General features: G+C 43.0%; 1 protein-coding gene across 1 annotated transcript; it reads left to right on the top strand.

Annotated features, from left to right (window-relative positions):
- Window positions 1–295: 295 nt before the first annotated feature.
- Window positions 296–13,732, top strand: LOC121853856 (sex-determining region Y protein-like). Its single transcript, XM_042348234.1, has 3 exons — window positions 296–340; window positions 12,456–12,738; window positions 13,296–13,732. Exons 1-3 carry the CDS (start codon window positions 296–298, stop codon window positions 13,730–13,732), a joined length of 765 nt encoding a protein of 254 aa, XP_042204168.1.
- Window positions 13,733–14,936: the final 1,204 nt, after the last annotated feature.

Raw genomic sequence — 14,936 nt, 5'->3', positions numbered from 1 at the left:
TAACGGCACTAAATCCCATTGGAGAAACGTCACTACTGGAGTACCCTAAGGCTCAGTACTTGGTTCATTATTATTTATTACATACATGCGCGACATGGATATAGGCGTAGACAGCAACATAAGTTGCTGATGATACTAAAGTAGGGAGTGAAATTAATCTGACGAGGACTCCGCAAAACTACAGAAAGATCTAAAAAAAAAATTCGAATGGTCTGAATAATGGTAGATAAAATTTAATGTAGACAAATGTAAAGTACTTAGTCTAGCAGATGTAAACAGAGAAACCAGATACCAGATGACTAACGATGTTATAGAAAAACCCGACTGGGAAAAAGATTTAGTAAGCAATATGTATTTGCTCGAAAAAAGGCCAGCAAAGTACTTGGGTTCATACAAAGGAGTGTTAGTTACAAGACTAGCGAAGTTATCCTAAAACTATATCGTGTGCTTGTGAGGCCTCACTTGGATTACGCAGTTCAGTTCTGGTCACCGTACTGCAGAATGTATATAGAATCCCTAGAAAGAATTTAGAGAAGAATGGCTCTACGGCCCTGCATACATCAAACTGGTGATCTATTCCATCTACACATAGTTTGGCCTATTATAGCAAACCATAATTTGCTTTTCTAACAGCTTCATTTGTCCTTTCATTTATTTTTTCCAAAGTTATTTACATTGATGAAACAAAAACTTCATTTATGACATTGCTTCAGAGGAAAAATAGAATTGAGGTTTTAATCGGGTGAACGAGGTTTAAAATCGGGAATATCATCTATAATTACCCGATATTAAGTATAGTGGGTTAAGTGAGTCGTTTATCACTCCTTTCTCTGGCAAATTTCTTATAAGTGAGAGGATGAGAGAAAGAGAATAAAAACCACATCGATTGAGAATGAAAACACCAAGTTAGGACCATTAAAATGAATACAGGCGAGAGAGAGAGAGTATTGATCTCCAACCATAAAGGATTGAAGAGTGACACACAGTCCACCAGAAAACCAAGCTCTGTCTGTCTGTCTGTGTGTCTGTCTGTCTGTTACTACATGGCATTCTGCTTTTTCTGTTTGTCTCTCATTCTTACTTTTATCGGTCTTATTTTGTGCCATGACACCCTTATATATGTTTAATTTCTCCTATTATTCTTCCTATCATTCTTTCTTGCCTTTTTAATTAGTCTTCCTTCAATCCCTCCTCTACTGTTACCATTATTTATTTTTGTTATTATCATTCTGGTTTTGTGCGTTTATTCGTACCTTAATTGTTGTAGTTATTTATTAGTCTCATTTTGCTTCTTAGGTTTTATCTATGTCTCTTTTTCATTATCTGTTATTTCTGTCTTTCTTTCCCTATGGCTCTCTCTCTCTCGCTTTCAACATCTCTCTCTCTCTCTCTCATAATTTTTTATTGTTGAAGTAAAGTGTAATTATTAACCTTGTTTCACACTTAAAGTCCTTAGCCGTTGAAGCACAGTAATATCATTATAACGTCTTCATTTAAAAAGCATCACAAAAAAAATATAATTTAAAACTCCCTGGAAAAATTAAGGTTCTTTGCCGCCATCTCAAGCAGCCGAGAACATGGGTTTAGTTATGTTAGGTTAATGGTAACCTAACCAAACCTAACCTAACCTAACCTAATTTGACCTAAGCTAACCTAACCTAAGCTAAGCTAACCTAATCTAATCCAACCTAACGTAACGTAATCTAATTTTTCCTGATTTAACCTATATATATATATATATATATATATATATATATATATATATATATATATATATATATATATATATATATATATATATATATATATATATATATATATATATATATATATATTAGGGTGGTCCTTATTTTGGGGCAAAAAACAAATTTGCCTTTTTTTGTCACAGACCCTGGCAAAAGTTTTCATTTGGGGTAGAAACATTGCCTGTAAAATATTTTTTAAATATCTTAATAATTAAAGGTTGCTCAAGTCAAATGAAATTTAACAATATTATGCCTATGCTTAATGTTCATAACACATCATTTCCTAGCCCCAAGCCTGGGCCCCCCCCCACTTAGTCTAAGTGGGTATTAGCTGCTCAAGGCAGAGGTCGCATGAGGACCAGTCTCACTCTTTGTCGCCCAGTAAGGTCTGCTTGAGGGCGTTAGGGAATGCTTTCCTGTGGTCAGCAACTGCCTGCAGTAGATACTGCAGTTGCTGTTCGTCCTTGGTGATGCGGCCTGAGAAATCTTGGACTAAGGCTACTCCTCTTTCTACATGATCATTGATCACAGACAAAGCTTGTACACTGGCTTTTGCATTTTGGAAGCCAGGATCATCTTTCCACTGTTCTACTGGGAGGGCCAGGAAATCTGTATTCAAGTTGAGCTTTTTGAAAAATGATTTTGTGTTCTTTGTCGTGAAATCATATAGGTTCTTCACTTGGAGTGTGTCTGGATTGATTGTAACCCGTTTGACATGCTTTTCTTCTCCAATAACGATGTTCATAGCTTCCAACATGCGGTCCTTCACTGCTGGGAGAACATCGTCATCAAAGAAGGCCAATGCAACCAACTCTTCTGACAAGTACCACAGGTGTCTCATCATTTTCTGGAAAGTTGCCTTTGATATGACATCGCTGATGGTACTGTAGTCTTGTAGAGCTGTAAGCAACATCAGATCTCCTTTTGGTGCCTTTGCAGCAAGTGGAGCAGTTGTCCAAGCCTTCACATATATTTGGGCAAAGAAAATGCACAAATCCCTTAGTCCTCTGTTCTCCTCTGGAGTAAGCTTAATCTGAGAACGGAATAACCACACTTTGAAGGAATAAATGGTCTTTACCATCCATCGTGCTTGTTGCATTGCACTAGGAGCAGAAAATCGTACTCCCCGAGAAGGTGATGTTCCAAGGAAGATGGAGGCCAGCTCTAGCAGCTCTCGATAATCATCTCGAAGCTGTGTCTCCAATAGAGCCTTCTCAATGAAGTTGGTTAGTTCGTCCCTAACAGCTCTGACCGATTCTTCTGCCAGATCGTCGGTGGAGGAGTCTTCAACTTCTGCTTGTCAATTTGTTCCCATTTGGCTTGGAATCTTCGGAACAGCTGTATGTCAGGAGCAGCTGAGTGCCCCATTACAGCTTCAAAAGCAGCTCTAGCTACAAGTTCTAGTACATGGTGGAGGCAGGCAAAATATAGCAAATCACGACCCAGAAACTGCTCAATTTTGACACACGCACCCTTGTGGTGACCAGTATTTGAGCTTGTTGTATCAAAACACATGCCATGCACGATGTCTGCAATGTGCCATTGTTGCAAAGCCTTCACAACAGCTTTTGCTTTTTCATCACCGGTACCAGAGGGAAGTTTTGGATCAGCAAGAAGTTGGGAGGTGCCATTGCCTGAGACAAGAACTGGGAGTCTGTCAACATGGCCCCCATGCCCCGTCAAATCAGGCATCAATTTACCATCCCAGCGAAAAATTAAAACTGACTCTGGTTTGAAGTTTGAAATGATTTCAGCTGCCCTGCTACTGCGATGATGCTGACGTTTCCTCCTGATGCTTGATCGATTCAGAATCAATTCACTGACATCATGGCCCAGACTCCGAGCAGTTTGGGTGACAATGTGCATGGCCATTTTATCTGAGGACTTGGTCCGATCTAATGCTGCAGAAAGTTCTTGAGTTAGAACTTTTTTTCGCCCACGCTTTTAGACAGTAGGTGGAGTTTGAAGTGCTGATGGGCCAAGAACTGGGTTGGATTCCTCAGAAGAAGACGTACTACTGCTGTCCAAGACAACGATGGCCTGGCATTTTTTGGCTTCTTCCTCTGCACTGTCTGCAGTCAACTTCCTTTTCATTGCCTTCTTGAGAGATTTTTCTCGTCGTTTCTGTCTTTTCAGGAATACTTTGCCAAGAGATGACATTGCCCCACGACCCCCTTTTTCTCGTTGCGCTATTAAGAAATCCTTATCCTCCTGAACTGTCATCATATTCAAAGCATTCACATGTGCAATGTTAAAGAGATCTTCAAATGTATCAGCAAACTCTTTCTCTTTCTGCTTTTGAGTTTCTGTCTTTCTTGAAGAGTTCTTTTTCAAACTACTCCACTTGTCAAACATTTTGTGCACTTGATTCACACAATCTGGTTTGTGGTGTGCGGGAATGTTTGCTTTTGTCCAAAATTGAACAACTTTGACTGTGACTTCCCCAGCTGCCACTCTGATGGTTTTTTTCTGTATGCGATGCAGGCTTAAAAAATACTGTAACACTTGCCTGTTTGAAGGTAACTTAGCCCCTGTAATGTCATCACATAATGTCTTTATCAAATACACATTTTCCCGTGTTTTTACTCCTGCATTAGCCATTTTGACCTGAGGAATAAAGAAATTAACTATTAATATAAATTAATAATGAGAATACTGCTTCTAATTTCCCCAATCATCAATCACGACCAGCAAAAACTCACAACAATCGTGCCAAATGCGACGCACTAGTGGTGGGCGTAATTGGCTACAAAGTAATCGACTACATCGATGACTTAATTATTGACAGCTTCAAGCAACCTTTAAATATTAATATATTTCAAAATAACTCTACACACAATGTTTTTGTCCTAAATGGACACTTTTAGCAGGGTCCGTGGTAAAAAATTTCAAAGTGGAAAAATAAGGACCACCCTAATATATATATATATATATATATATATATATATATATATATATATATATATATATATATATATATATATATATATATATATATATATATATATATATATATATACAGTATATGCCAGTAAATCACTGTAGGTACGCGTGATCCATGTATATGCACTGTAGATAACCATAAGGGAAAAAGGAAACACGAAGTTCCCAAGCGCTTTCGTGTAATTCACATCTTCAGGGATGAGTACAAACAGTTTGTACTCACCCCTGAAGATGTGAATTACACGAAAGCGCTTGGAAACTTCGTGTTTTCTTTTTCCTTGTGGTTATCAGCATATATATATATATATATATATATATATATATATATATATATATATATATATATATATATATATATATATATATATATATATATATATATTCGGTCTCTAAAACTCTTTTTAGCCATCCAGCTCTGTATTCCGTTATTTTGTCACAGATTCACCTCCGACATTCTAAAACATTTGTTAAAAAATACTCCCCGGTACCTTTCGCTCTCGGCCAATAGCGGTTAAGGGCTGGAATATTATTTTGGCGAAGTTGTTTCCTTATCGGTCAGGAGGAGAAGGTATATATATACAAGGTATATATATATACAAGGTATTAGAAACGTTCCTGTGTTCCTACCTGCAATAATTATCAAGACAATTGTTCCTTGTTATACAGCTTTATACTTAAAGTAAATAGTTACAAATTTTACTGTAAGCACAAAAACGTAAATAAATATATTTTCAATTAGTGCAAGTTCACAGGGACTTTTCTAATACCCTGTATACATATATGTGTGTGTGTTTTGTGTGTGTGTGTGTGTGTGTGTGTATGTGTGTGTGTGTGTGTCTTTACTTTACACATTTCAGCCTCCTCAAAGGCTTTTGTGAACAAAAGGTGATTAATGGTAAGTCATCCATCACGGGTGCCTGGGAAGGATGTGTCGTGTCCTAACCAATCTCTCTCTCTCTCTCTCTCTCTCTCTTATTTTTTTTAACTGTCACCGACTACAGTGAAACCTCATCCCTGTTTCATGACCAACACCTGGAGTCTTGTGCTTCATGTTTAATATTTGATCGCTGTGTGTACCTGCGAGTCTCCGAGATCTACGACCAACACCGCCAATATTTAAAAGATCCATGATGAGTTTTTTTACTTATTTAGACAGACGGCGACGGATACCCAAAGCGAGTGAGGACCGAGCCTTTGACATCTTTTTTTTTTTTTCATTTATTGGGCACCCCCCTACATTCCTGTGTAAGGTGAAGCGCAGAAGCGTTTACAGCGCCCAACAGGGAAGCATGCTCAGTTCATGCTTGCCTTATGTCTCATGAGTTAAGGGCGTAGATGCCTGAAAAGTTGAGGGCGTAGAAGCCTGAAGAGTCGAGGGCGTAGAAGCCTGAAGAGTCAATGGTTTATGTCTAAGCAAGTTATTGGAAGTTCCAACTTGTCCCTGAATGCGAATTCGCAACTTTCGACTTAAAGCAGGCTCGGGAATCGAACCCGTGACATCTTGCTGCCTTTGACGTCATGGAGCTGAATCTGTGGTGTTGATGATCTGAGAATATATATTAAGAAATAATATAATGAATGGTACAAGCGAAGAGAATTTTGGAAAGGTCTCCTTGAAGGAGTCCCAGTCTGCCCGTTTGAGGTTTGACCTGATGTTGGCAGGGCTCATAATGGGATTGGTTGAGAGCGTCACGACGACTGGCAGGTGGTCGCTGGTACTAATGGGTCCGGTGGTAACGTGCCTGTTCAGGACGACCTCGTTGTTAGAGAGGATTATGTCAGGTGTTGTGGCACTGGCACGTGTGATCAATGTCGGGAAATCTGGCCAGAGGTGTTGCAGTTTTCCCCTTCTGATGTTGTCATACAGCGCCACACCGACGTTGTTCTCATTACCGTGTCCGAGTATGGCGTGGCTCGCATTAAAGTCCCCTATGATATATGTTGGTTTTCTGTGGCGTAATAATAATAATAATAAAGAACCATGAAGAAATACAAAAATGAAAAAAAGATAAAAAGTGAGAAACAATATTTGTATGTTGTGTTGTCAACAGCAAGAGAAACAATTGTTACCCTGTAATTGTATGTAAATGAAGCAGAAAGTCACATCAGCAACCTGGGACTTGGTCACAATTTTCGCAGTGCCTACATTAGGTCTCGGCACATCCTCAGTAAATCACGATCTAAATCATCACTGGTTCCTCTAACTGGAGAAATAAGAAGGTGCCTTATCAACTAGGTTTATAGAATTTATGCAGAAATAACTCGGCCAAAATAACATCTACATGCCTCTATTACCACACCGAAACAAAATAACTTCTGTTATTATTAATATTATTATTTTAATGTTTTCAAGTGGGTCTACGTTGAATTGTTCACTCACTAACTCAGTTTTCCATTTATTCATTCATTCACTCTTTCATTCACGCATTCACTCACTTACTCACGTACTCACTCACTCACTGACGCAGATTTGACAATATTTACCGACTAATTATTATTGATATTGGCAGTCATGATATTACATGATTATTATTATTATTATTATTATTATTATTATTATTAGTAGTAGTAGTAGTAGTAGTAGCAGTAGCAGTAGTAGTAGTAGTAGTAGTAGTACTTCTTGCACTTCCATCAAGACTGGGAGGGATGGGACTCACAAATCCAGAGGAGATTGCTGCCACTGAACATCAAAATTCAATTAAGCTCATGGCAGCCCTCACGGACCACATAATATCCCAGAATGCAACAGGGGAAGTGGATACCAGTGAAGTAAATAAGATTCGTAGGTCCATTTCGACAGATCGACAGCACTGCCAAAATGATAAGTTGCAGCAACTGTTGCTGCAGGTACCAGAAAATTTGAAAAAAAAGTAGCTATAGCGCAGGAGGTGGGAGCCTCGAACTGGTTAACTACGTTACCAATAAGGGCAAATGGTTTCAGTCTTAATAAACAAGAATTTACAGATGCCATTGCTCTAAGGTACGGTCGGCCAGTAGAAGGTTTGCCCTCCCAATGCGTGTGTGGCTCTTCCTATGATGGCGATCACGCCATGGTGTGCAAGAAGAAGGGCTTCATATGCATGAGGCATGACGAGGTAAGGGACCTCACACCAAATATGTTGAAGGAAATATGTCGGGATGTCATGGTAGAACCGACCCTCCTTCCATTGGATGATGAGATCTTCCAACACAGGACTTCAAACACATCTAACGAAGCCCGTGTGGACGTCAGTGCTTAAGGATTCTGGACGCGGGGACAGCGAGCTTTCTTCGACAACAGGATTTTTTATCCCGTGGCCGCTTGTTACCGTAACTTAGCTCTTGATGCTGAACAAATGAGGAACGAGAACGACAAGATGAGGGAATACGGGGAGAGAATTCAGAACGTTGATCAAGGCAGCTTCACTCCTCTAGTGTTCACAACCTCTGTTGGGATGGGACCATCATTAAGATGCTTCTACTCCAGACTCGAGGAGGTGTTATCTGAACGGAAGCAGCAGCCCAAAAGTTACGTTGCAGCCTGTTTCAGATGTCGACTGTCCTTCTCTCAACTTAGGTCTGCTTTGCTCTGCCTCAGGGGAACGAGAGCATCGGCCCCAAAGCCGACAACAGTTGCAGATATTGACTATGAGGCAACAGTCACTGAATGCCGCATAGATCTGCAGCTCAACTAACTCAACACAGCTAGGACCTAGGATAGCTACTTATGTATTTGGACATTTAATTTTAAGGTAATAAAATGGTGGCGAAGGTATGGCTATAAGGGGAGGATGGAGGCCATTTTAAAAATAAAATAAGTAGTAGTAATAGTAATAGTAGTAGTAGAAGTAGAGGGATGGGACAAAGTGCAAGATGCTTCTACTCCAGACTCGCGGAGGTTTTATTTGAACGGAAGCAGCAGCCCAGAAGTTACGTTGCAGCCTGTTTGAGATGTCGACTGTCCTTCTCTTTGATTAGTTCTGCATTACTTTGCCTCAGGAAAACGAAATCTTTGGCCCCAAAACCAACAACAGTCGCAAATATTGACTACGAGGCAACAGTAACTGAATGCTGCAAATATTTGTGGTTTAACTAACTCAACAAAGCTACGGTAGCTACTTTTGTATTATGATATTTAATATTAAGGTAATAAAATGGTAGCAAAGGTGTGACTATTCGGGAAGGCTGGAGACCACATTAAAAAAATAGTAGTAGTAGTAGTAGTGATAGTAGTGTTAATTGAAAGGAAGCAGCAGGCCAGAAGTTATGTTACAGCCTGGTTAAGATGTCGACTCTCCTTCCCCTGCTTAGGTCTGCATTGCTCTGCCTCAGGGAACGAGAACATCGGCCTTAAAGCCGACAACGGTCACAGATATTGACTATGAGGCAACAGTCACTGAATGCCGCACAGATCTGCGGCTCAACTAACTCAACACAGCTAGGGTAGCTACTTATGTATTAGGATTATTAATTTTAAGGTTATAAATTGTGACTATTGGGGGAGGCTGGAGGCCATGTTCAAAAAAAAAAAGTATTAGTAGTAGTTCACGGTAAGAATATCCATCACAGGACTTCCAACACATCGAACGAAGCCCATGCAGACATTACCGATGACATCGAGCCTTCATCGACATCAGGATTTTTTATCCCATGACCGCATGTCACCGTAACTTAGCTCTCGACGCTGCACACAGGAGGAACGAGAATGACAAGATAAGGGCATACGGAAGGAAAATTTAGAAAGTTGATCAAGGCAGCTGAAGGAGAAACATCACCCTGCAAGTGAAGACGAAGGCGTCAGGTTCCAGGGTGACTACATCCCACCAAATGCTGTCCTGTTCGAGAAAATATCAGGAGGAATGGTTTGGAAAAAGGCACTGAAAACTCAGGGAGGGACAAGCCCTTCAGGTCTGGAAGCAAATGGTTGGAGAGTCATCCTCAGTACTAACAAGTTTGACCCCGTAGCAAGGGATCTCTGCACTGCCATTGCCGCCTTTGCAAGAAAGCTAGCAACTTCGTGCTGCCAAAACATCCATGCTCTGACTGCCTGCCGCCTCATTTCCCTGGATAAGAATCCAGGATGTAGGCCTATAGGGGTGAGGGAAGTGCTGAGGCGGATCATCGGAAAATGCATAATGGAGGTGGTAAACGATTATGTCAGGGCAGCAGCAGGGAACCTGCAAGATTGTACTGGCCACCAGGCTGGAGGGGAAGCTGCCATTCACCCCATCAGAACGATATTTGAGCAGCGTGATTGTGAGGTTGTTCTCCTGGAGGACGCTTCAAACGCGTTCAACATACTTAACCGCAAGGCCGCACTGCACAACATCAAGATCAAGTGTCCAAGTTTTGCAATGTATGTTGAAAATACCTATAGGAATCCATCAGACCTCTATATAGTAAACAACAAGGCTCTAGGGGGTGATACAATCACACAGTCAACTGAGGGAACACACAATATAATTTGAAACAACCGAGGTCAAGCAAGTGGCGTATGCTGACGACCTTATAGGAGCAGGAAAAGTGGAGGACATCAAAAAGTGGTGGGACCTGGTAACATCACGAGGTCCACAAATAGGGTACCACCCAAGCGCCAGCAAGTTCTTCCTCATTGTGAAGCCAGAACATTATGAACGGGCAATGGAGGTGTTCGGTGTTAGTGAGGTCAAAATAAAAAGGATGGCCATACACACCTAGGCGCAGTAATCGGCACGACGGACTTTAAGACAGAGTACGTAATGGGAAAGGTGAATGAGTGGGTTGGGGAAATCTAAGCTCTGTCTGATATTGCTAACACAGAGCAACATGCGGCTTTTGCGGCATTCACCCATGGAGTCGAGCATCGCTGGAACTACCTGATGCGCACTATCCCTGATATCGGACCCCTCCTCCATCCTCTGGAAGAAGCTATCATTGTCAATTTCACTCCCAAATTAGTGAAACACCTTCACTTAACCCCAGCAGAAAGATCACTCCTTGCACTACCACCGAGACTGGGAGGAATGGGATTGACCAATCCAGAGGACATTGCTGCCACCGAACATCAAAACTTAGTTAAGCTCACGGCAGCCCTCACTGACCACATAATAGCTAAGATCGCAATAAGTGAGGTGGATACCAGTGAAGTAAACAAGATTCGACTTTCCATTACGCCAGAACGACAGCACGGCCAACGTGATAAGTTGCAGCAATTGATGCTGCAAGTACCAGAGAATTTGAAAAAAAAAGAAGCGATAGCACAGGAGGTGGGCGCCTCGAAATGGTTAACCAATAAGGGCAAATGGTTTCACTCTCAATAAACAAGAATTTACAGATGCCATTGCTCTAAGGTACGGTTTGCCCTCCCAATGCGTGTGTGGCTCTTCCTATGACGTCGATCACGCCATGGTGTGCAAGAAAGAGGGCTTCAAATGCATGAGGCATGACGAAGTAAGGGATCTCACAGCAAATATGTTGAAAGAAATCTGTCGTGATGTCAGGGTAGAACCGACCCTCCTTCCATTGGACGGTAAGAATTTCCAACATAGGACTTCAAACACATCCAACGAGACCCGTGTTGACGTCAGTGCTCGAGGATTATGGACGCAGAGACAGCGAGCCTTCTTCGACATTAGGATTTTTGATCCCATGGCCGCATGTCACCGTGACTTAGCTCTCGATGCTGCACGCAGGAGGAACGAGAACGACAAGATAAGGGCATAAGGGGAGAGAATTGAGAACGTTGATCAAGGCAGCTTCACTCATCTGGTGTTCACAACCTCTAGTGGTATGGGACCAAGTGCAAGATGTTCCTACGCCAGACTCGCGGAGGTGCTATCCGAACAGAAGCAGCAGCCCAGAAGTTATGTTACAGCCTTAATGAGATATCGACTGTCCTTCTCTCTCCTTATGTCTGCTTTGCTCTGCCTCAGGGGAGCGAGAGCATCAGCCCCAAAGCCGACAACAGTTGCAGATATTGACTATGAGGCAACAGTCACTGAATGCCGCATGGATCTGGGGCTCAACTAACTCAACACAGCTAGGGTAGCTACCTATGTATTAGGATATATAATTTTAAGGTAATAAAATGACGGCGAAGGTGTTACTATTGGGTGAGTAGTAGCAGTATTAAGGTAATAAAATGGTGGCAAAGATATTGCTATTGGGGGAGGTTTGAGGCCATTTAAAAAACAAAGTAATAGTAGTAGTATCTAAATAATTAATATTAACAGTATCAAAGGTAAACGATATTACTCTCTTATGAAATCAGAATTATTTTACATCAACTAATTTTTATTATATAAGTCCCTCAGAAAAGACTTGCTACATCTAATGTAAATGAGTTTATTGTACAATTGTAAATTACCTACTGTGGTGGTAGTCAACACGGCAGAGTTAGGAAGTTACAAGATGTAATTCTCTATTGTAATATTAATCAAAATTATCTTCAGAACTTTTATTATTATTATTATTATTATTATTATTATTATTATTATTATTATTATTATTATTATTATTATTATTATTATTATTGCTATTATTATTATAATTATTATTATTATTATTATTATTATTATTATTATTATTATTATTATTATTATTATTATTATTATTATTATTATTATTATTATTATTATTATTATTATTATTATAATTATTATTATTATTACAATTATTATTATTATTATTATTATTATTATTATTATTATTATTATTATTATTATTAATATCATCATCATCATCACTGTTAATATCATCATCACCGTCATAAGAATTATCATCACCATCATCATCATCACCCAACCCAAGGACTACCACCAGGACAAGGACATCCACCAGACCGAGGACAACCACCAGACAGAGGACCACCACCAGTGCAAGGACGACAACCAGTCCGAAGACCACCGCCAGACCGAGGACCACCACCAGACAGAGGACCGCCACCAGTGCGAGCAGCACCACCAGACAGAGGACCATCACCAGTGCGAGGACCACAACCAGTCCGAAGACCACCGCCAGACCGAGGACCACCACCCTGACAGAGAACCACCACTAGACCGAGGACCACCAACACTCCGAGGACCACCACCAAGTTGAGAACCACCATCAGACCAGGGACCACCATCAGACGGAGGACCACCACCAGACCTGGGGACCACCACCAGGCCCGGGAACCACCATCTGACCAGGGACCACCATCAGACGGAGGACCACCACCAGACCCGGGAACCACCACCACCTGAGGACCACTACCAGACCTGGGGACCACCACCACCGAGGACCACCACCAGACCGAGGACCACCACCAGTCCGAGGACCACAAGTCCGAGGACCACCACCAGACCGAGGACCACCACCAGACTGAGGACCACCACAAAACCGAGGACCACCACCAGACGAGGTCCACCAACACTTGAGGACCACCACCAAGCTGAGAACCACCATCAGACCGAGGACCAACACCAGACCGAGTACCACTACTAGTCCGAGGACCACCACCAGTCAAGGAGGACCATCAGCAGACCGAGGACCATCACCAGTCCGAGGACTCACCACCAGTCCGAGGACCTTCAGCAGACTGAGGACCATCACCAGACCGAGGACCACCACCAGTCCGAGGACCACCACCAGACTGAGAACCACCACCAGTCCGAGGACCACCACCAGACCGAGGACCACCACCAGACCGAGGACCACCAATAGTTGAGGACCACCATCAGATCGAGAACCACCACCAGACCGAGGACCACCACCAGACAGAGGACCACCACCAGTCCAAGGACCCACCACCAGACGAGGACCACCACCAGACCGAGGACCATCACCAGTCTGAGGACCACCACCAGACAGAGGACCACCACCTGACAGAGGACCACCACCAGATCGAGGACCACCACCAGACCGGAGGACCATCACCAGTCCGAGGACCACCACCAGACCGAGGACCACCACCAGACCGAGGACCACCACCAGACCGAGAACCACCACCAGACCGAGAACCATCACCAGACCGAGGACCACCACCAGATCGAGGACCACCACCAGACCGAGGACCATCACCAGTCCGAGGACCACCACCAGACTGAGGACCACCACCCTGACAGAGGACCACCACCAGTCCGAGGACAACCACCAGTCCGAGGACCATCACCAGACCGAGGACCACCACCAGACCGAGGACCACCACCAGACCGAGGACCACTACTAGTCTGAAGATCACCACCAGTCCGAGGACCATCAGCAGACCAAGGACCATCATCAGTCCGAGGACCACCACCAGTCCGAGCACCTTCAGCAGACCGAGTACCACCACCAGACCGAGGACCACCACCAGTCCGAGGACCACCACCAGACCGAGGACCACCACCAGTCCGAGGGCCACCACCAGAACGAGGACCACCACCAGACCGAGGACCACCACTAGACTCGAGGACCACCACCAGATCGAAGACCACCACCAGTCCGGAGGACCATCACCAGATCGAGGACCACCACCAGATCGAGGACCACCACCAGTCCGAGTACCACCATTAAATTGAGGACAATATTAGACCGAGGATCACCACCAGGCTTAGGATCAACACTAGACCGATGAGGACCACCACCAGACCGAGGAGGAACACCATCAAGCCAAGGAGGTCCACCATATTTCCCAGGACTACCACAAGACCGAGGACTACCACAAGACCGAGGACCACCATAAAACCGAGGATCACCACCAGACTGAGGACCACCACCAGGCCGAGGACCACAATTACACCGAGGACTACCATTAGACCAAGGACCACCACCAGACCGACTGCCACCACCAGGCCGAAGACCACTATTACACCGAGGACCACCACTAGACCGAGGACAATCACCAAACTGACGAGTTCCACCAGGCCGAAAATCACAATTACACCGAGGACCACCACTAGACCAAGGACCACCACCAGACCGACTACCACCACCAGGCCGAAGACCACTATTACACCGAGGACCACCACAAGGCCGAGGATCACCACCAGTCCGATGAGGACCATCAAATCCATTAGGACCATTAGGGATAGAAGAAGTAATACTGTTATGGAACATCATCCGGCACGTGACATTGTAACAAGAAATATATTGATGAATAGATTTATATGATGAAGCTAATATCCTTCTTCAAATACACGTAATGATTACTCAATAATCTGTATCCCTCACAGTTATAGCTTGAATTTTAAACCACCTAACTCACAAACTAACCAAGATTTCGGAAACAGAATACACTAGTAAGCATTTATTACTCATATTTACTGCTGC

This window comes from Homarus americanus, unplaced genomic scaffold, assembly GCF_018991925.1.
Source record: "Homarus americanus isolate GMGI-L3 unplaced genomic scaffold, GMGI_Hamer_2.0 scaffold18703, whole genome shotgun sequence".
NCBI lineage: Eukaryota > Metazoa > Arthropoda > Malacostraca > Decapoda > Nephropidae > Homarus > Homarus americanus.
This window is presented reverse-complemented; position numbering and strand designations above follow the sequence as displayed.

Coding starts and splice junctions, on each gene's coding strand:
- LOC121853856 (XM_042348234.1), top strand. CDS start 296: ATGACTAACGATGTTATAGAAAAACCCGACTGGGAAAAAGATTTA. Junction 341..12,455: donor CCGACTGGGAAAAAGATTTA/GTAAGCAATATG, acceptor ACCCAACCCAAG/GACTACCACCAGGACAAGGA. Junction 12,739..13,295: donor ACTCCGAGGACCACCACCAA/GTTGAGAACCAC, acceptor AACCACCACCAG/TCCGAGGACCACCACCAGAC.